We start from the raw sequence: 20177 nt of genomic DNA on the forward strand, positions 1-20177 counted from the left end.
TATCATGTGACCATGGTATACAAATCAGCAAAAAAGGTATATAGTGGCAGTATTTTAATGTAAAAAGAAGATTTATAAGCTGTGGGCATTGTGGGGGGGGGGGCAGAGGAACTATTTTCATATTACTGGGTTTAGTAACACTTTAAGCACTGTTGATTGGAGCAGTATTTAGAGGGACAAGTCAAACCACTGGAGACCCAGGCTGCTGCTTGTGTGAGAGGAGTGGTCCATTTTCTGCTGCACTGCGATGTGTGACAGCATGCGTGTTAACATGCAGTATTGTGAGCATTCATTTTGACTCAGCATTTTTTTAACACAGCACACCACAACGTACAGATGGTTTACAACTGAATGGCACCAAATTGCACTACAGTGAGTTTCATTTGTCTCCCCAATGCAATAGTGTGAAAAGAGCACAAATGTAAGAGCAGCCCTTGATATGTAAACACTGTTACATATTAATAATTTTGTATATCAGGTGCAGACACAAGCAACGTTCTAATGCTGTACATTTGTAAGGGTCCCTTAATATGCATCTTATAATTGATAGTTAATATACAAAAAGATAACATATAATAGCTGACCTGGCAATCTTTTAAGCTGTTCTGGACTGAAGCTTGATCTCCGATGCTCTGATATTTATGCAGTTTCTTTTCTTGTTTCTCAAACCAAGATTTTAGACTCTGCACGTTGAACCTATATTCTGTCCAAGATTCCAGCAATCCCTCTAGCAGCTGAATCTGTAGAGAAATACAAATATGAACACTGTGGGCAGTAATCATAACATATGGCATTACAATTTTCTTTGAAGAATTGAAGAAGACCATGACATATTATGAACAACTGCATTTAAAACTGAACTACGGGCAGTTTAAAAAAAAACAAAACATTTCATGCAGTTGAGTATTCCTATTATAATAATAATAATAAAGTTCCATCATAATAATAAATAATAATAATAAAGTACCATAATAATTTAGTCTCTACCATCCCCTGCAAAGAAGCTCTTAGAATGGAAAAGTAAGAGGTAGTACTAGGTGCCAATCAGGCTCTGTTGTATGCACATGTGCAGACAGGGAACATGCTGAGTGAAAGAGAAATCAGACAAATGATGCTCCCATTGTGCTCCAAGTGTATTTCAGCTGGATATTCAGCTGTTCACCTGTAGTCCAGTTTTTGTTAACCCAGAGTGATGTTAGTTAGTTGTAACATTAAAAAAGCTCATATTTTAACATGCATATTTAGCCATTTCACTGGTCTGTTAAAGATAAACTCTACAACGTAATACTATTTGTGTGTAAAAGGTAATTAGGTTATCTAGAGTAAGAGTAAGGTAAGGAACACGGAGAACTCCTACTGACTAATAAAATACATATCAAAGGACTTTGAAACAGCCGCATCTATAGAATGTCTGTACGATTTGCACCTAGACTCTTATGTGGAATTAGTCATTGAAGAAGGTATTTAAGAAAAGGATGGAAATGATAATCGTATGCTAAGGCTTTACTGTGCTGCACCCCGCACTGAAATGAAGCCGAAATTGTCAGAAGGAGTGATTTATCAGGACTGCCACTGACTACCAATAAATCCAAGGTGGGGGGTAAAATAACACTGTCACTGGTCATTAATGCAGGGAGGGGGGTTACTAGATTTGCCACTGACCAATAATGAAGAGTTTACATAGTACTATTACTGACCACCAATGTTGGGTGCATTATTGCAGTTAAAATATACAAAATAGCGCTAGTGAAATGATTGATCAATTAAACAAGTGATGAGAAAACTAAAGCAAAGTCCCATTGAAATTCAAGTCCATAAATAAAAAGGTGTTAACACCCATCCATGTGAGTAAAGATGATAGGTTGTAATGAAGAAAATCGTGAAAAGATCCTTCATATAAAGTGCGTCCAGCTCCACACCAAGGGGAGTAAATAATCTGCTTACCAGATCGCCGTGACCACTTAATCAGTAGTCTCACCTGGGTGCGGAGCTGGACGCACTTTATATGAAGGATCTTTTCAAGATTTTCTTCACTACAACCTATCACCTTTACTCACATGGATGGGTGTTAACCCCTTTTTATCTATGGACTTGAATTTCAATGGGACAATTCGTTTCCTCATCACTTGTTTAATCGATCAATTATTTCACTAGCGCTGCATCTATTTTGTACATGTTATCTGTTTGAGTTTTGGTATTAGACTTAAGGTGCTGGCAGCTGTGTATTTTTATTCACATATATTAATTTCCTTTTAATTTTTTTTTTTTTTTTAGCACAACATTGGCCCTTGGGCTCCTTTTTTACACGCATTATTGAAGTTACCGGCACCAATGCTAGGGGTAAATTTAGCAGTCACTCACACCAATGCTGAGGTTATTACTGTGGCCACTGACACCAATGCTGGGAGTTGCTAGTACTGTCACTGACACCAAGTGGGGCGAAATGTATTACCTCTTTCTCTTTAGTGTGCTTTGTAGTTAAAAGTACAGCAGGACCAAACATTTCAGGTGTTGAGATACATTGCAGCTCATTTATTTTAAATGGGCTTCCTAGCTCAACACAATGCATTTCAACACATGAAAATTAGCTGCCATTTTGCCATCCTCTGAAAGTGTCAGTGGCCTCACTAGAGCCCCTCTATAATTTTAAAATAGACCACTACTGACAACTATTTTATATTACCATGATGAAAATAGATAATAAACACCTTTTACATTTCAGTTTAAGTTAATAGCAAATCTTCGCTCTCTCAATCAACATTAACTATTTTAATCCTTATGCTTCTAGCATTAGTAAATAGATAGGAGAGTATATCATATTTACTTGTTTTAAACTTTTGTTTTACATTTCTTCAGTTACTTCCTGGATTACAGGCCTAGGAAATGATGTTATATATCCAAGGAGTCTTCAGGAGAGGAGGAGGGGTTTCCCCGACTAAGCACGCCCTCCTGTCTGCATGCCTGAGCTAAGGACAGATAGATTCCAGGAAGTAAATGCTACATTAATCATCTGCACTTACTCATGGTGGCCATGGTAAGAAATGCTAGGGGGGTGTTTTTCAAAGTGATTTCTCAGCAAAATAAAGTATGGAGACATGGATGAATGGGTGAATTTCCAATAAAAAAATGAATTAAATAGTGTTCTTGGTTTGTGGTGCTCAGATCAAGTGTAGTTCCACTTTAAGTATGTATGTTATTAGTACCTTTTCTGTTATCAATCCTTGAAGGATCTGCCAGCGTCTGTTCATGGCTCCCAGCTTCTCAGCAAAATCTGTTTTGTCACTCCTCTTACTTTCCACATCCTGGCTGCTGATCTGGAGAACGGACTGATTCACAAAGTCCACCGTCAGCTGCTTACAATTGATGTCAATCTTAAATCCCTGCAAAAAAATACAAATGATATCCTGAATTGTTGAATGTAGGTAATACAGTGTTTACCTTGGCATAAACGTATATATTTTCTTTATTTACATAGTGCTAACCTGCACTAGCGTCTACTGTATAAACAGTTTTTACCATCTCCTGACTCAAAGGACATTATGTTATTTCTTTTCTAAATGGAAATCCAATGCCCCTTCCCGACCAAGTTGCTATGCAGCACAACACACAGCAACACACTAATATGTGTTGTGGTGCAATGCACTGCTAGAAAAGACGTGCCTCCAACGTATTCATTTTAAATGGACTGTGTAACGTAGTGCACATTAACATACAAAAAATATGCATGCTTTAAAACAACACATCTCAGCAGTTTAATGTGAATCTAGCCTAATTGCGCGTACACACGACCGGACTTTTCGACAGCAAAGGTCCGACGGAACGAATCCGCCGGACAATCCGATAGTGTGTGGGCTTGATCGGACCTTTACTGTAGAAAAATCAGACGGACTTTAGATTTGGAACATGTTTCAAATCTTTCCGACGGACCCGAGTTCGGTCGAAAAATCCGTTTGTCTGTATGCTAGTCCGACGGACTAAAACTGACGCTAGGGCAGCTATTGGCTACTGGCTATGAACTTCCTTATTTTAGACCGGTCGTACATCATCACGTTCGAAACGATCGGACTTTGGTGTGGTCGTGTGTAGGCAAGTCCGTTGCGTTGGAACTCCGTCGAAAGTCTATCAAAAAGTCCTTCGGAGTTCAGTCTGTCGAAAGTCCGCTCGTGTGTACACGGCATTGAAAAGTGATATTACTTCTTGTTCAGAATATGTAAATATGATATGCTCTGTACACACGGTCGGATTTTCCGATGGAAAATGTGTGATAGGACCTTGTTGTCGGAAATTCTGACCGTGTGTAGGCTCCATCACACATTTTCCATCGGATTTTCCGACACACAAAGTTTGAGAGCAGGATATAAAATTTTCCTACAACAAAATCCGTTGTCGGAAATTCCGATCGTGTGTACACAAATCCGACGGGCAAAGTGCCACGCATGCTCAGAATAAATAAAGAGATGAAAGCTATTGGCCACTGCCCCGTTTATAGTCCCGACATAGGTGTTTTACGTCATCGCGTTTGGAACGATCGGATTTTCCAACAACTTTGTGTGACCGTGTGTATGCAAGACAAGTTTGAGCCAACATCCGTCAGAAAAAATCCTAGGATTTCATTGTTGGAATGTCCGAACAAAGTCCGACCGTGTGTATGGGGCATTAGAGTGTATAATCTGATGTGCATGATGTGTTAGTTAAAATACATTTTTACATGGAACTAGCATATGTAACTGAATCTGTGTTGGTATCAGCCTCATGTAATGAATGACCTGCACAGCAGAAGGAAGACCAGTGCTCTCAAAAAGGGCTATATTACTTGCACAATGTAGTCAGTGAACATGCATTATGGAGAGAAAAACATATGGATGATCTCTCCCATTGTCAAATCACTGGCTGAATTGGGAGAAGGGACTATGCAACTAAAACATCCATTTTATTTTCTTATAGTGACCCCATTATTTGGCTGGGTTTGGTTAAAATAGTTTCAATAAGAGAAGGTCTATGCACCTAGAAGATCTATGCACCTAGAGAATGCTTGCAGATATAAGAGTAAGGCATAGCTCCCAATTGTCCCTGATTTTGAGGGACTGTCCCTGATTTCGAACAAAGTCCCTATGCCCCTCTTTCCTCCCCATTTTTCCCTCATTTTGTTCTGATCTATATAGTTGTATATAAAATGCACTTATCTTTCAAAAAAGTGTTTCCCAGTGCTAAACCTTTCATCCAGTTTCTAAACTGCTGCATTTGTAAATTTCAAAAGCCAGTATAAAGAAATATAGTTGGGTTAAAACAAATCATTTTTTATGCATATTTCTCCTTTCAGGGGGCATGGCAGTGCATGTGTCTTATGCCTAAATACTGTACTTTTGCTAGTAGGTGTCTCTTATTCCCATCTCAAAAACTTGGGAGGTATGGAGTGAGGTAGGGAATGTATGCAGGTCCTATCACTGACTATAAATATTGTCTGGAGTTCTATTGTAATACTTGAGCCATGTGCGGGTTTCATATAAAACAAAGGAAATTACAAAACAAGGTGACCAGGTGCAAACAGGAAATGATTGCACTAACAAACAGTGATTTATTTGAAACAAGAATTATTGTGAAAATTCCAATAACAGTTGCCTTTGTATTTGAGATGATTTACCAACATTGTAGGACAATTTTGACTTCTCAAGGAACAAAGTATAAAGATATTATTCTTTCAATATTATCCATTTAGTGAGAATAAATAATGCCACTCAATATAACGATTAGTAACACGGTTCAGTGGAAAAGTGTTTTGATGCCCCCTCTGTGTTTTAACATTACCTTGTATTTCAGCAGATATTCCTGAATAGCTTCACATCCTACAACATTCCTGATGTTCTGTTCATCTTCCTTAATTACATTTTCCATCAGGGAAATCCAAGTCATGACTTCAGTAATGGCATGGCGTGAAGGAAGCTTGTCCATCTGCAGCTAAAAATTAAAAAAAGTTTCGACATCACATAACATATAATGGCAGATTGGACATAGAATAATTGTGGAACTGTAAAGGAAAAAAGGGAGGAACAAATGAAAAAGGAAGTTAGGGGAAAGAAGAGAAGGAAGGAAACATGAGAGAAAAGGCTAAGGAAAAAGCGGGAAAGGAAGGCAAAAGAAAAAGGAACAGGAAAGAAAATGATTACATTAACACAGCATTTCCAAGTTTACCTCTATCATCACTTCTAGGTTGGCCTCTATAGAGCATACATTCATTTACAGTATGTTTACTGACATATACTGTATATAATTACAAGCCTTCATGTTTAAAAAGATTGTATTCACTCACATAATTACACATAATAATGTATTTTCAAAAAGTAAAATGATTCACTGAATGTCATCCTTTCCTCTGGGCATGCAGGAATGGGAGAAAACTGACAAGGCCATAGCATGCAATAAACTGATGTGGGCACAATGGGGTGGATTTACTAAAGGCAAGTAGGCTGTGCACTTTGTAAGTGCAGTTGCTCCACAGCTTAGTAAATAAGACAAAGCTTCACTTTGCAAAGAATACCCAATCACATGCAAGGAAAATGAGAAAAAAAAAAAAAAATTTTTCCTCGCACATGTTTGGATGATGGAAGTCAACAGAGTTTCCACTCATTTACTAAGTTCTGGATTTACTGCACTAGAAAAGTGTAACTACACTTGCAAAGTGCATAGTCTATTTGCCTTTAATAAACCCACCCCTCTATTTATGTGGCAGCTGGGGCCTGTGAACGCTGTGTACCGTTTCTCAGCACAGGCTTCCTTAAAACAACCCTTTCCTTTGTGCACCCATAGCTAATTAGGAAGGTCTATCATCACCCTCCAACAGCATATGCTCATCATATTCTTGCTACCCCCCCACACACACTCTGTTCAGACACTTGGAACAAAGTTAAATACCCAGCAGGTACAGGTCTGGATATTGAGTTATAGGTGAGCATGTGACTCACTACCTTCCCCTTCTTCCTTGTGACAGCACTGGTGCCTTGTGATTGGCCCAGCATTGTGACAGCACTGGTGCCTTGTGATTGGCCCAGCATTATCATATGAGTGTGGGGAAGAAGTTCATAGCCCTGTGTAAATTGATTTGAAGGTTAGATGAGGCACTCTTTCCCCATTCCCAGAAGCCATAGGAGTGGCGTGGGAGCAAAGAAAGGAAGTGAGGAATATTAGATGACCCCCTTACTCAGTCCTGCTTGGACAAAGGAAAGGGTCACTTTAAAGCCAGGAAAATGTAATAATTTATTATTTAGTGACATCATCACACTGTCCTATCTTACCTGATGAAGCTTTTCTTGTACTACGGGGATATGAGTGAGGAGCTCTGTCCACTGATTATCTATCTTTGCCAGTTCAGAACGAAGTGCTGCTGTATCCACTTTCTTCAGACGAAGCAGCTGGTTTCCAGTGCTCAGCACTGATGACTTCAGAGAAGATTTGGCATCAACCTCTTTGGAGAATTCCTAAGACAATGTAAAACGTATGTCAAGATGAGATCATTTACTTCCTTCATATCAAAGTTCAATTCCTAAACTACTTATGAAGATGTTAACAATTAAAGGAAACCTAAAGAATAAGAAGACGTCTATAGTAGACCCCTTTCTGAAAATACTAGTTGCCAGGTTATCATAATGATCCAATTTCTTAGGTACTTTCTGGATCATTGACCATGAAGCATGCAAATCAGGAGTTCTCATTTTAGTTGCTGCATGCTTGTTCTGGGGCAGCCAGGTAGTTAGCATTTTTTTGACGCTTCTCATGTTAACAAAGGCAGTACATCTCTGCAATACATGTACATTTTCCCAAACTTCATCCCTTTGAAGACTCTGTAAAATAACTACAATACCCGTTGACCAGTCAAAATGCTACTAATCTCTTGTTTTTCAGAAAATACACAAGAATTTATGGACCGAAAGCACAAGAAATGGTGTCAGTCCTGCTCAGTTGTCTTTTGCTACACTAATGAGTCCCACCCTTCTGTCCTCATCTCTACAACATAGAGAGTAAGTGCTCTGTAGTCCAAAGTAGGAACTAGGATGACTGATTAGGCTCCTTGAGATAACACAGGAAGACCGAACAAGACACAAGGCTTATGACCAGCAGGCTTTAATTTTTTGTTTTTGCAATGTCTGTGAAAAAAATTTGTATATGGCAGTGTAGAGACAGTATTGATTTTTTTAAATGCTCATATAATCTTGTGTGTCAGCATTTTTTTAAAGCATTTATAATCATGTGTGTCAGCACAATAAAGGTATTCAAAAAATGATCTGTCCACAAACTTGGATAATTCTATCTGGTTCTGTTATTTAATGCTTGGATCTGCATGAAAATATTCGGTATACAAATATTAGGGCTGAAATTAGTTCACTAACAGCTTCGCAAATCATGTTTCAAATTTGCATTTGCTCATTTGTGGTGAAGTCTGTGGGGTGAATTTGGTTATTCAATTCTGATTATTTGTAGGGCTATAAGGCAAGCTATTGCAAACAATAGGTATGGGAAGCTGGGCACCACTATGGGTTACATTTACCAATGCGAACATGAATATAAATAAATATACAAACAGAAATGACAAAATGTCTATGTTCCCTACACAGAAAAACAGCTTCCACACACTATGATAACATGGCTGCCGTGAGCCCACTCTTTTATAGTAAGGGGGTTGGTTATGCAACACTTCAAATCATTGGCTCTTTTGACTTGCAAACCCATACTAACAGTGAACCCAAATTTCATTCCCAACCACTGTAGCTGGGTATCATGTAATGGTACCTTTTCACTGCTACAAAAAACACATTAGGTCCCAATTCACATTATGAATCGCACAGGAACGCACTGCATGTTTCTGTTCGATTCACATTCCATTCAGTGCGGTGCGATTTGAGACTATTCATTTTGAATGAGCTTGAATTGCACTGCTTTACACAAAAGTAGTGCATGCACTACTTTTGGAATCGCACTGCAACTGGATCCGATGCAGGAAAAGGCACTATGTTTGCTACCTGCCTTTGGGGTGTCATTAACTTTGACACCTGCAGCAGATCGCTACAGCAATGCGTTTTGAACGTGGTGCGGGAAATGTGCACATATCGTGGGTTTCCAGGAACCACATTCTAGTTTAAATCTAGCCTTAAGCCCCTTCACACCCGCGGACCGTTCATTTCAGCAGTTCAGTCACATTTTTTCAAAGAAAAAATGGATGAAGTTTACATCACCTTCTTATCAGTGTCTCATCAGCTGCTCATTAGTTGCTCACCAGTTTCTCATCAGTTTTTTTACATCCACTACCAATGCAAAAAAGGATGCAAAAACGGACGATCTGTTTTTTTAATGGAACAAAAATAGGGCTTTGATCAGTTTAAAAAAACAGATGTTCACTGATCCAGATGTAAACTGATGTAAATGGCTAATGATCCGTTTACATCCACGTGTGTGAAAGGGGCCTTAGAGCTCACAAAGTTCCATGGAGTACCTTGTATCCATTTACTCCATATTTTCAGTATGAGAAACATTTACTCCCTATCTTCAGTATGAAATCCCTACATAAGTGTTAACTTAAAGCAGTATTAAACCCGAAACCAAAAAATGCAATATATTGCAGGTTACCAATCCTTAGATGTGGTGGATACATCAATTTTCTTTTCTTAGGCATCCTTTCCCTCTGTTGTCATCTGGTGATCTGGCCAGTAAACCAATCCTTATATTAAAGTGCCTACACTCTGGATAAATGAGCACAGGGGGCACCTTTGGACAGCAACATTGTCAGTCTGGAGGGAGGGGAGTGTTAGATGTACTAGGGGGTTTAAATACACTAACAAATTGAAGCCAAACTCCAGATCACATTTTATAATCAGTTACAGCAAAACATTTTTTTCCTTTTGGGATACATGTTTTACATAAATAAATAAAAGCCGATCATTGTAAGCACCCCTGCTAGTGGTAAATTATTTGTCTCATCTCTGTAATTAACACTTTTTACTGGAAAGCTTAATCTTTTGAAATAAACAGAATTACTGGCTAGATCACCAGATGCAAATAAAATAAATAAAAGCCTAAAATGAATGCAGCTATCACATCTAAGAAATGGCGAGCTGCAATATAAATGTTTGCTTTTGGGTTTAATAACACTATAATCTATGTATAAGGGAAGAATCAGAGTTCAGAATGGCTCAACCTCCCATTTTATCCATTCCAAAAAGTAAACCAGTAAATTAATAGTTTGATTGTAGCTTCTATACTGATCATAGGATTAAAAGAGAAGTATGTTTTTTTGTTTCTAGGTAGACGCAGCATTAGACTGATGCTGCATCTGTCCCCTGCCACCTCTGCACTGAGAACCGAGCCATCGAACACCGCTGATGGCTCGGTTCTCTCACCTCCCTGAGCGGAGAGCTGGTGGCTGTCAGTCAGCATCTCTCCTGCTCTGCTCCTCCATGCTCATTGGATTGCTGAGCTGTGGAGTGGTAGGGAGCGGCCGTCTCAGCCTCTCAGCTGCTCGCTGAGAGGCTGAGACTGCCATCAGTCCAAGCAGCTGGTGGATCCAGACTTCCTAAGTCGGGATGACACGCTGCCTCGACTGATTGCAGTGACGTCACTGGAGAGCAGACTGTAGACCACGCTCCACTGAAAACGGGTCACAGGAGTGCAAAACGAATTGCACTCCTGTGTAAAAAGCTCAGGCTGGACTTCTCCTTTAAACAGCTGTCACACAGGATTTTGGGGTCCCACATGACTCAAAATAGGGTAGACATGCATGCAGGCGCTTTTACGTGAGTTCCTTAACCATCTTATTTATATTTACCAAGAAAGCACTTAGATGATCTCTGACTGTCTCCAGCTCTTGAGGCACAGTAACAGATTGTTCAGTCCAAAAGTCCAGTCTATCCATTGCAGAGTGCAACCAGTGAACAAGTTCGGCTGACTCGTTTTTATATCTAGAAGGAGAAATTAAATATTATGGTTAATGTAGTTCTTTTATACAAGTATTTTAAATTACGTGGAAAATGTATTTATAAATTACTGAGATTTGATTTGAGATATTTACTGAAAAACATCAGAACATATAGTAAATGTACTATTGCATTGCATTTGGCAGCAACATGCTTGTTTAGCTAATTAGTTGAAGTGTCATTCAACTCTGGTTTAAAAAAAGAAAATTCTTTTCATGTATGTATTCCTAACTCAGAAAAGTATCTTCCATTGCTCCAGCCTAATCCAAACCTCCGGTAGGAGTGTAACCACCCTCTCTTCCCAACTCCTGAGATAGACTGGAGACAATTGACTATGGGTAGTGTGGATAGAGGTGGTTCTTTGTGCTGGAAAAAGAATTAGAAGGCACAGAGTCCTTGATCTCCTTTTCCCCTAGCATTGTCCTGAACTCAGAAGTGCTCATGAATACAGCACTTCCAATTCATTTTTACTTTTCAGGAGATCAGTAAAAATTTGAGTAAAGGTCTCCCTGTTTTCCATCCTGAAAAAAATGTAAACAGTGCTGCAGTGGCTAATGAGAAATGTAGAAAACTTTATGAATGGATGTGATGACATCATAAAGTTTTCTATGCCCCCCTATGTGGCTACAGCCATTTGCTGGCCACTGTGGTTTTGTTTACACTCCAGGAAAGTGTTGCAAATTGTATGAATGAATGTAATGAGCAGCTTTTTGGCAAGCAATCTCGAGCACCATATGTCTGTCAGTATTTGGTCACTGAAGCAGCCATAAATGTACAGCCTTTGAAAACACAGTGGACATAAGGGTTACTAAGTTGGCCTAATTCAAGTAGTTCTGTTCTGACCTAACCTTTACATCCATGGCAATAAAACAGTTAGAGTAGAGCTTCAGACTAATTTTCATATTTTTAATCCATATGCATTGGGAAAATCTGTTCCTTAAAATAATACAAATGTGTCACTAATAATCATTTCGTTTTGGTGCTAGGTCCTATTGGGCATCCCAGTAATCTTGTGATACCTTGTCCAGTGTTTGAGGATATTCTCCAGTCGGTTCAATTCCCTGGAAACCTTGCTGGTGCTGTTCAGCCATTGCTCTCCTAGCTGATTCAATGAGCTCTCTAGCTCTGAGCAATTGATTGACATCAGCAATCTCTTCCCATCTTCCAAGACCTGGTAAAGTCCTGGTTGGTACTCTGCCAAGCTGGACTTAAAGCACTGTAAAGAACAATCAATGAGAACTGGTTAGTTAGCTAACTAACAATTGTCAAAATCAAAACAGATCAGTAACAACCACTATTGGACCGTGAGCCCCATTTAGATGCTGTATTTTTAACACAAATGACAAACAAAATAAATCAATGATGACATTAATGTTAAACACTGAGGTGAAATACCATTAAATAGGTGTAAAGTGCAGGACCCTTGTTCAAAAGCAATCAGACTAATAAGAGAAAGTGGTGCAAGCCACAGGGTTCTCAAGCCACCAACTGGGGAGCTTTAGTCCTGGAACTACAAAATCTGCATATGTAGGTAGGCGCGCCTAGAAAAATGGCCATCTTGCTAAGAAATTTATTTATGATCTTTATTGAACAAGAACATCAGATACAGTCAATGCGTTTGGGGATCGTCGATTAAAAAACATTTTGTTGAAGTATCACAACAAAATTCATTATGAACACAAGATTAAGGCTGAAAAGGTGCTGAAAAGACAGTCAGAGCAGCCCTGACTGTGGTAAAGCTACACTGACATTTTCGGCTCCATTTTAGCCTTCTCTTAGGCCTCATTCACACGAGTGTACACATCTGTACACCATGTGATGGGCCGCCTTCACCCGGATGGGATGCACAGGTGTTCTGTGCAACTGCGTGCAGTCTGCCTGTTCAAATCAAAGACAGGTGGTCAGCTGCATTGACCTGTATGTATCTTCAAGAACGTCCTGGATTGTACATCAGCGTGGGCCCAAAGCATGGATCAGATTTTAGTCTGTCTGGTGAGGTCGCCTGTTATTGATTTGAACAGACTGCCTACGTGCATTTGCATGGAACACCTGTGCATCCTGCACGGGTGAAGATGGCCTTTCACACGGGTGCATGGATCAGTCTGCCCCTGTGAATGAGGCCTTACACCAACCCCTTATTTGACACCAGAACAAATTCTCAAGGCTATTGGTCCGGAGCTAAGCATCCAGGATGCCGCTCACCGACCCTATGACTTAGGTGGAATGAAGCGTGGCATAGGGCGTAGTTAGTGCTGGCTGAGTAGCGCTGGCTAAGGCCACCTAACACTAAACATGTATCGGATCAGGAGGGTAGTGTCCTGGATGTTTAATATCATTACTGCTGGATAAGTTTGTTTGGACGCCAACACCCCCACATCCGAGGACCAGGGGGAGAAAACGTTTCCTCTTTCTTGGAGTGGCACTACAAGCTTTTTTATTGGTCCGGAGCTACCACATATCTTTCAGAGGCTCCGCAACTACAAGAGGCAGCTTATCCAGATGTGTTCTTTATACTATGTTATCAACAAAACAACACCAGGCTTGGAGAATATATGAAAATGAATATTAAAAGGTAGATCATAACCAAAGAAACAGAGAGATTGTGAAAAAAGAGGCAACCTGAATTAAATGTGATTCATTTTATACATTTAATTACTTGGTGATGATAAAATATATTTCACAGTACCTGATACAACTGAATTCTTTCTTTTAGTCTTTCTTCTGATTCTTCCACAAGCCCCACAATAGGTATGTTGCTCTCAATTGTCTCCAGCTGCCTGCTTAGGTCTTGATATTTTTCATCCAATTGCATCCATGTCTAGAGATTTTTGCAATACAGAAAACACCATATAACACATACAGTTTAAAACAATTAAAGTAAATAACCTGACATAGTCACAGTTATGAAAGGGAATAACACACCTAAGTGTTATAAAAAATGTATCATTGACAGAAAAAAAAAAACAGGTATCTATGTTCCCTAAGTAAATAAATACTTGATCAATTTGGAGACATGTCCATTGCCGATATGGTTTATGCCTACTATTCTAAGAGAATTGACATTCAGGTAGAGCTGGCCAGTCAGCGGCTCAACCTAAACAGTGATTCTCCCTATCAGCAGAGATCCAATGACTAATGCCTCAGCAATGATTACATGATCGACATTAAATGAATCCCAAATTCCCATCCTCTCCTCAAAAGATACACTTTCAGGAATCTTATTTACCATATCTCAATGTTATGCAGATAAATTCTTAAAATAAAAAAAGTTTTATATTTAAGTAAAGACCCATAGAAAGTCTGTACCAAAAGCAAACATTAGGACATAAGTCAAGACACAAACTTTTTATCCTAGTTCTAAATAGTGTAGGGAATGATTAGAAGGCTTTTTGGCTTTTTACTGATGGCGTGAGTCCAATGGGAAGGATTTTCTCACACTTCCTGACGTGCTGATAATAGTTTTACCCGGGGTTTTCTTTCTCAGAGAATAGGTGCAGGAACTCCCCCCATCTGAGTCACCCATGGTCTCCGCCCCCTACCCACCGCTGACCACCGTCCCTTTATTCCACCCCCTACCCACCTACCAGTACTGCCCCTTTTAGAGAATACAGAACCAAGTATCGTTTTGTGGTGCTAAATCATTTATATGGAACATGCTGATGATAAAAAGAAAAGCAGTAAAATAGATCCCCTGCAGTCAGCAACAATAGAATCCCAGCAATAGATCCCCCCCGCAGCAACAACAGATCTTCCAACAGCCAGCATCAATAGATCCTCCAGTAGCCAGTAAAAATAGACCTCTCCCTCAACAGTAGATCCCTTCCAGCAACATAAGACCCCCCAGCAACAATAGATTCCCCATCAGCAACAATAGATCCTCACACAAAATCAGATCCCCACCACAATAGATCCCCCAGCAGCCAACATCAATAGACCCTCCAGCACACCCCACACTCCATGCTATTACATACATTCAGTGCTGGTGGTGCCGGAACTGCGTTCCCCCGCGTTCCCGCTGAAAAAAAGCCCTGGTTTTACCAAACAGGAAGTGACAGGAAGCCGTCCTCCACTCTCCTAAAGAAAAGCATTTTAATTTCTCCCTGTGATGTTGGAGAGTAAAGCTGGATAGACATTATACAATTCTCTGTAGATTTTTTCCTTCAGATTTACCAAAACCATATAATATGAGGTGAAACCTTAAGAGTTTCAATCTGTATGCAATCAGGCAGGCCCTTGCACTACATGGTTTTTGGTAAATCTAAAGGAAATCTGACAACAAAAGTTGGATAGTGTGTATGGGGTCTTACGCTCACTTCCACTCTGGTAAAACTTGACATCAGGATAAAAAGAGAGGACCCTAATGAGTGCCCCCTCTCCAAGCCTCCATACCCCAGGGAGACTTGGTCTCCGGGACGCCCCACCCCCATTGGTAATGATAGGAAAACGTTTCCATAGCGGGATTACGGTCCCTTATCTTGTGTAAATGTAAGAATGTTTCTCTCTACCTTCATATGAACATTTTGTATAATGTTTTCATTATGTTATTCCATGAAAACAAAACAATACAAATAATTAAAAGAGAAGCGAGGGGAAATCTCTCTAATGATACCCCTATTAGAATTTAAATAGTAACAGGGGTTAACACTTTCACAACTCTAAAAACCCCCAAAACTAAGAAAAAATGGCTGAACATATATGGTTTAAGAGCTGACTCCAGAAGGAAAAAACAGAATCAATGGGTTTTATTTTGTACATTTACTTTTGTACATTTTAGAGTACCTTGGTATGTCCCAAATCACGTGAATCAATATGCCAAGACTGTTTCTAGCTATGTGGTTGACGCTCTACCACACAGTTAAAGTGTAACTTCACTCTCTCAATCAAGTATTTTTAATCCTTATGCTGCTAGCATTAGTAAATAGATGGGAAAATACATGTACTTGCTTTAAATGTTTTTTTTTTTTTTTAAACATTTCTTCAGCTACTTCCTGGTTTCCATGCCTAGGTAAATAATATCATACATCCCATGAGTCTTTAGGAGGGGTTTTCTTAGCTAAGCACACCCTCCTGCCTGCGTGCTTGAGCTAAGTGCAGATGGATTCCAAGAAGTAAATACTACATGAATTATCTGCCCTTACTCAAGATGGCCATGGTCAGAGATGCTAGGGAAGTGTTTTTCAAAGTGATTTCTCAGCAAAATAAAGCATGGAGACATTGATAGACGGGGGAGTTTACTTTGAATATTAAAACCACATTAATATTGATTTGGGATGGGGAAGTTTGCTTTGAATAATAAAACCACATTATTTTTGCTTTGTGGTGCTCAGATACAGCGTGGTTCCACTTTAAAGTACATCTGTAATCAGTAATTTCCTAAAATACAATCAAAAATATTTTAGGAAAAACCTGTAATGAGGGTAACATGGAGGCTTCTACTGCTTACTGCTTCACATTTGCCTGGCTATGTTTCTTACCCTCTTCTTACAGTACATTGACTTGCTGATTCAGAACAAACACGTCTTAGTGATTTAGAAGGCACCAATGTTAGTGAGGCAACAAAAAGCTGGGCAAAAAGCATTTTCAGTATGGAGCAAGCAATGGCAATCCTGTGATTACTCAAAAAAGGTTTCCAGAGCTTAATTAAACTTTCTGTTCAGCTAAATACATTTTCAACAGTCAGGCAGCCCATGCTGTTAGTACTAGAGCTCTACAATCAGCAGGGATCATGAAATCTGTAGATTTCAGAGGTATAGGTCTGACCCAGAAAGGGACGTGTCGGACCTCTGCAAAGAGACCATTGCTTCTGCACAGACAGCAAGGGTGCATCTTTACAGCATGCTGGTAGGGAACAGGCTTTTCCATTTAGGCTGTGGCTGTTTTGTTTTTTTTTCTTTTTAAAGAAAACCAACTGTAATGCCGCGTACACACAAGCGGACTTTACGGCAGACTTTGCCCGATGGACGGGATTTCGTCGGACAATTCGATCGTGTGTGGACTCCAGCGGACTTTGTTTTCTCAAAAGTTGGACGGACTTAGATTTGAAACAGGTTTCAAATCTATCCGATGGACTCGAGTCCGGTTGAAAAGTCCGCTCGTCTGTATGCTAGTTTGACGGACAAAAAGCCACGCTAGGGCAGCTATTGGCTACTGGCTATGAACTTCCTTATTTTAGTCCGGTCGTACGTCATCACGTACGAATTTGACGGACTTTGGTTGTTTGTGTGTAGGCAAGTCCGTTCATTCAGAAAGTCTGTCGTAAAGTCTGTTGAAAAGTCCGCCGGGCAAAGTCTGCCGTAAAGTCCGCTCATGTGTACGCGGCATCAGACGTTGCACACATTTTGATGCAGCAGAAATGTATTTAGCTGATTTAAACTAAAAGTTCAGCTTGTCCTTAGGTCATAATTTTGTACAGTAAGTACTGTATAATAATAAAAAAGAAAAAACAAAGATTTCCCATTATATTTCCTCATGCTGATAAGCTAGAAAGCCTAACAATGACCTTGAATGTTTTGCCTTTAGTTAACTGAATGTAACAAGGGAAAACGGTCAGTGCCAAGGAGGGAATATAGATACAGTTTTGTTGGCACTATTTGCAAATCCCAGTTTAGCCCAGATTACCAACATTATGCACATAATTTAAATATGAATGTTCCTCATTCGGAATTGCCTTAGAAAAGTATGCATGACTTCTGGGCATGAAAGTAGCAGATGGGTGCAATTCATGGAGTATTAAACCATTAATAATACTTAATTTTGCTTTTACTAAAAGCAATCTAAAGTTAGTACATTGACTGCAAAAATACAGTTGTATACTGAGAATTGAGCCTTGTGATGTTTAATATCTGTAGGAACAACTGCCCTTGTTGCCAATTAATGTTACTATTGTTATATTATAGGAAGTATAGATAACAGAAAGTATGAATCGGACTAAATGATATGACAATTTTAATTTTGCAGACACTCTTAGTCATGAAGCTTTTTCTTGTGTTCTCTTTAGAGTTTAACATATCCATTTTTTTTTGAGAAAGCATAACTAAACTCATAACGTCATTTTCCAAATGGATGGAGTGAGAGCAAGTTCTAATCCACCCACTAAGTCTTTACCAGCACCCTGGTAGGGAGATCTCCTTCACCTTCCAGCATTGTACCGCTGTCACTGGAAGTTGTGAGCTCTCTGTATATTCCTACGGGGAATCTGCTAAACAGTGAATGATCTATATCAACATAATGCACTCTCTGCTGGACTAGCCACAACAACACACAGAGCACACACTTCATTTAATGACTCCAGAAGCTTAACTCAATAGCAAAGCAAAAGAGTGTACAATAATGCCAGGGGTGGGTGCTGCTTTCTTTATCATGGTCTTGTTTTTAATACCCACTGGTGGATTAAACTCTGATCCACTCTACCAAAAACAAAACAGTACTTCAGTACTTATTACACCCATGCAAGTCTATGGAAATGAAATATCACACATCCTTATGCCCTGTACACACGGTTGGATTTTCCGACGGAAAATGTGTGATAGGACCTTGTTGTCGGAAATTCCGACCGCGTGTAGGCTCCATCACACATTTTCCATCGGAATTTCCGAAACACAAAGTTTGAGAGCAGGCTATAAAATTTTCCGACAACAAAATCTGTTGTCGGAAATTCCGATCGTGTGTACACAAATCCAACGCACAAAGTGCCACGCATGCTCAGTATAAATTAAGAGACGAAAGCTATTGGCTACTGCCCCGTTTATAGTCCCGACGTACGTGTTTTACGTCACCACGTTCAGAACAATTGGATTTTCCAACAACTTTGTGTGACCGTGTGTATGCAAGACAAGTTTGAGCCAACATCCGTCAGAAAAAATCCATGGGTTTTGTTGTCGGAATGTCCGATCAATGTCCGATCGTGTGTACAGGGCATAAGTCATTGGCACTTGAAAACACAGAGAAAGTTAAAACAGGACAATTTTGTATTTAAAATATTTATGTCTAATATCCATGTAGTTTGGTGATCAATAGATATTTTGTAATCAATACATATGCACATATCCCTTTTACTGTTTTGTGAGGTCAGTCAAATAACATAATAACAATCGAAGTTGCTAAGTACTGTGTGCTATATACATATGAATCATTCATGTAGAAAGGGTTTTAGCCTTACCTCTAGTATGTATTCCAGCTCTACTCCTCTCTTGTGAGCTTGTTTCAGTACAGCAGATGCTCTCGCCATCAAATCTGAGTGTTGCTGAGTCTCCCTAGGAGAAGTATAGCTGCTGATTTTCCGGAAAAGTGTTTCAGTGAGGATCATGTGTGACTCCAAGCCTTGGAAATACTCCTGGAAAATATTCCATGTATTCGTAATGAATATAAAAGTGATCTTTCCATTTGCAAATGATATTTGGCCCAAACTCATATGTTTGACAATATTATTATTCATCCACAATAAAACAGTGTTATCGTTAGCGGACTCTGAAGTTGTTAGGCATTGCAGGAACTGTATTTGATCTTGCAGCAGACCTTCCTACCTTTGTTGATTACAAATGTGCACAGATGTTCAGACTTAGTTTTACTATAAAAAAATCATATTGAACAAAAATATATTAGCTGAAGAAAACTACAACCCTGACTGATATTTGTAGAGCCAGCCAGCCAGCCTGTCATTGATTTGTATAGGTTGCACCCACAATAATCCTGATCTGGATAGTGTATGGCCCTAATCTGCCATGTCCACGAACCCTTTCTTTTAATATTCTTACTAGACACTTCACCAGTATTTATGGAGATGTATTTAAAGCAAGGCAAATACAGTAAAACATCAATCAAACATCAAATCTGAATTCCTAAAGTGCAACTTTATCAGGCTGTGGACAGTCAAATATTTATATATTCTAAAAAGCAATAAGGGAATATGGGAGCCTTAAAATAAGCCCACACCGATCTCTATAGCTGCAGACACTGTGGAGCAATTCATCCTTTGATTCCCAGAAGAATCACTGAAGTTCTAATCTAAGGTCTCATTCACTTTTTTTCTTTCTTTCTTTTTTTTTCTCTTTTATTTTTATAATTACATAATTATTTTTCAAATTTTGCTTGGGACTTTGATGCACCTGAGCAGGTATATCATTTTTTGCTTTATGAACTATAACTTATTGCCTTTTTCAAATTTCTCTTTTAATCTTCTTATATAAGGAGTATTCTATTGCTGCTAGGCATATCACGGAC

At 39.3% G+C, this 20177-nt stretch overlaps 1 protein-coding gene across 1 annotated transcript in view; it reads right to left on the reverse strand.

The window, feature by feature from the left end:
- The window catches only part of SYNE1 (spectrin repeat containing nuclear envelope protein 1), a 513156-nt gene that overhangs the window by 112457 nt on the left and 380522 nt on the right, over nt 1-20177 (reverse strand). Inside the window, 8 exon segments of the mRNA XM_073627830.1 lie at nt 585-740; nt 3204-3380; nt 5806-5955; nt 7290-7472; nt 10811-10943; nt 11978-12174; nt 13645-13776; nt 19117-19290. Coding sequence (XP_073483931.1) covers nt 585-740; nt 3204-3380; nt 5806-5955; nt 7290-7472; nt 10811-10943; nt 11978-12174; nt 13645-13776; nt 19117-19290 — 1302 coding nt within the window.

Source organism: Aquarana catesbeiana, linkage group LG04 (genome assembly GCF_042186555.1).
Source record: "Aquarana catesbeiana isolate 2022-GZ linkage group LG04, ASM4218655v1, whole genome shotgun sequence".
Classification (NCBI taxonomy): domain Eukaryota; kingdom Metazoa; phylum Chordata; class Amphibia; order Anura; family Ranidae; genus Aquarana; species Aquarana catesbeiana.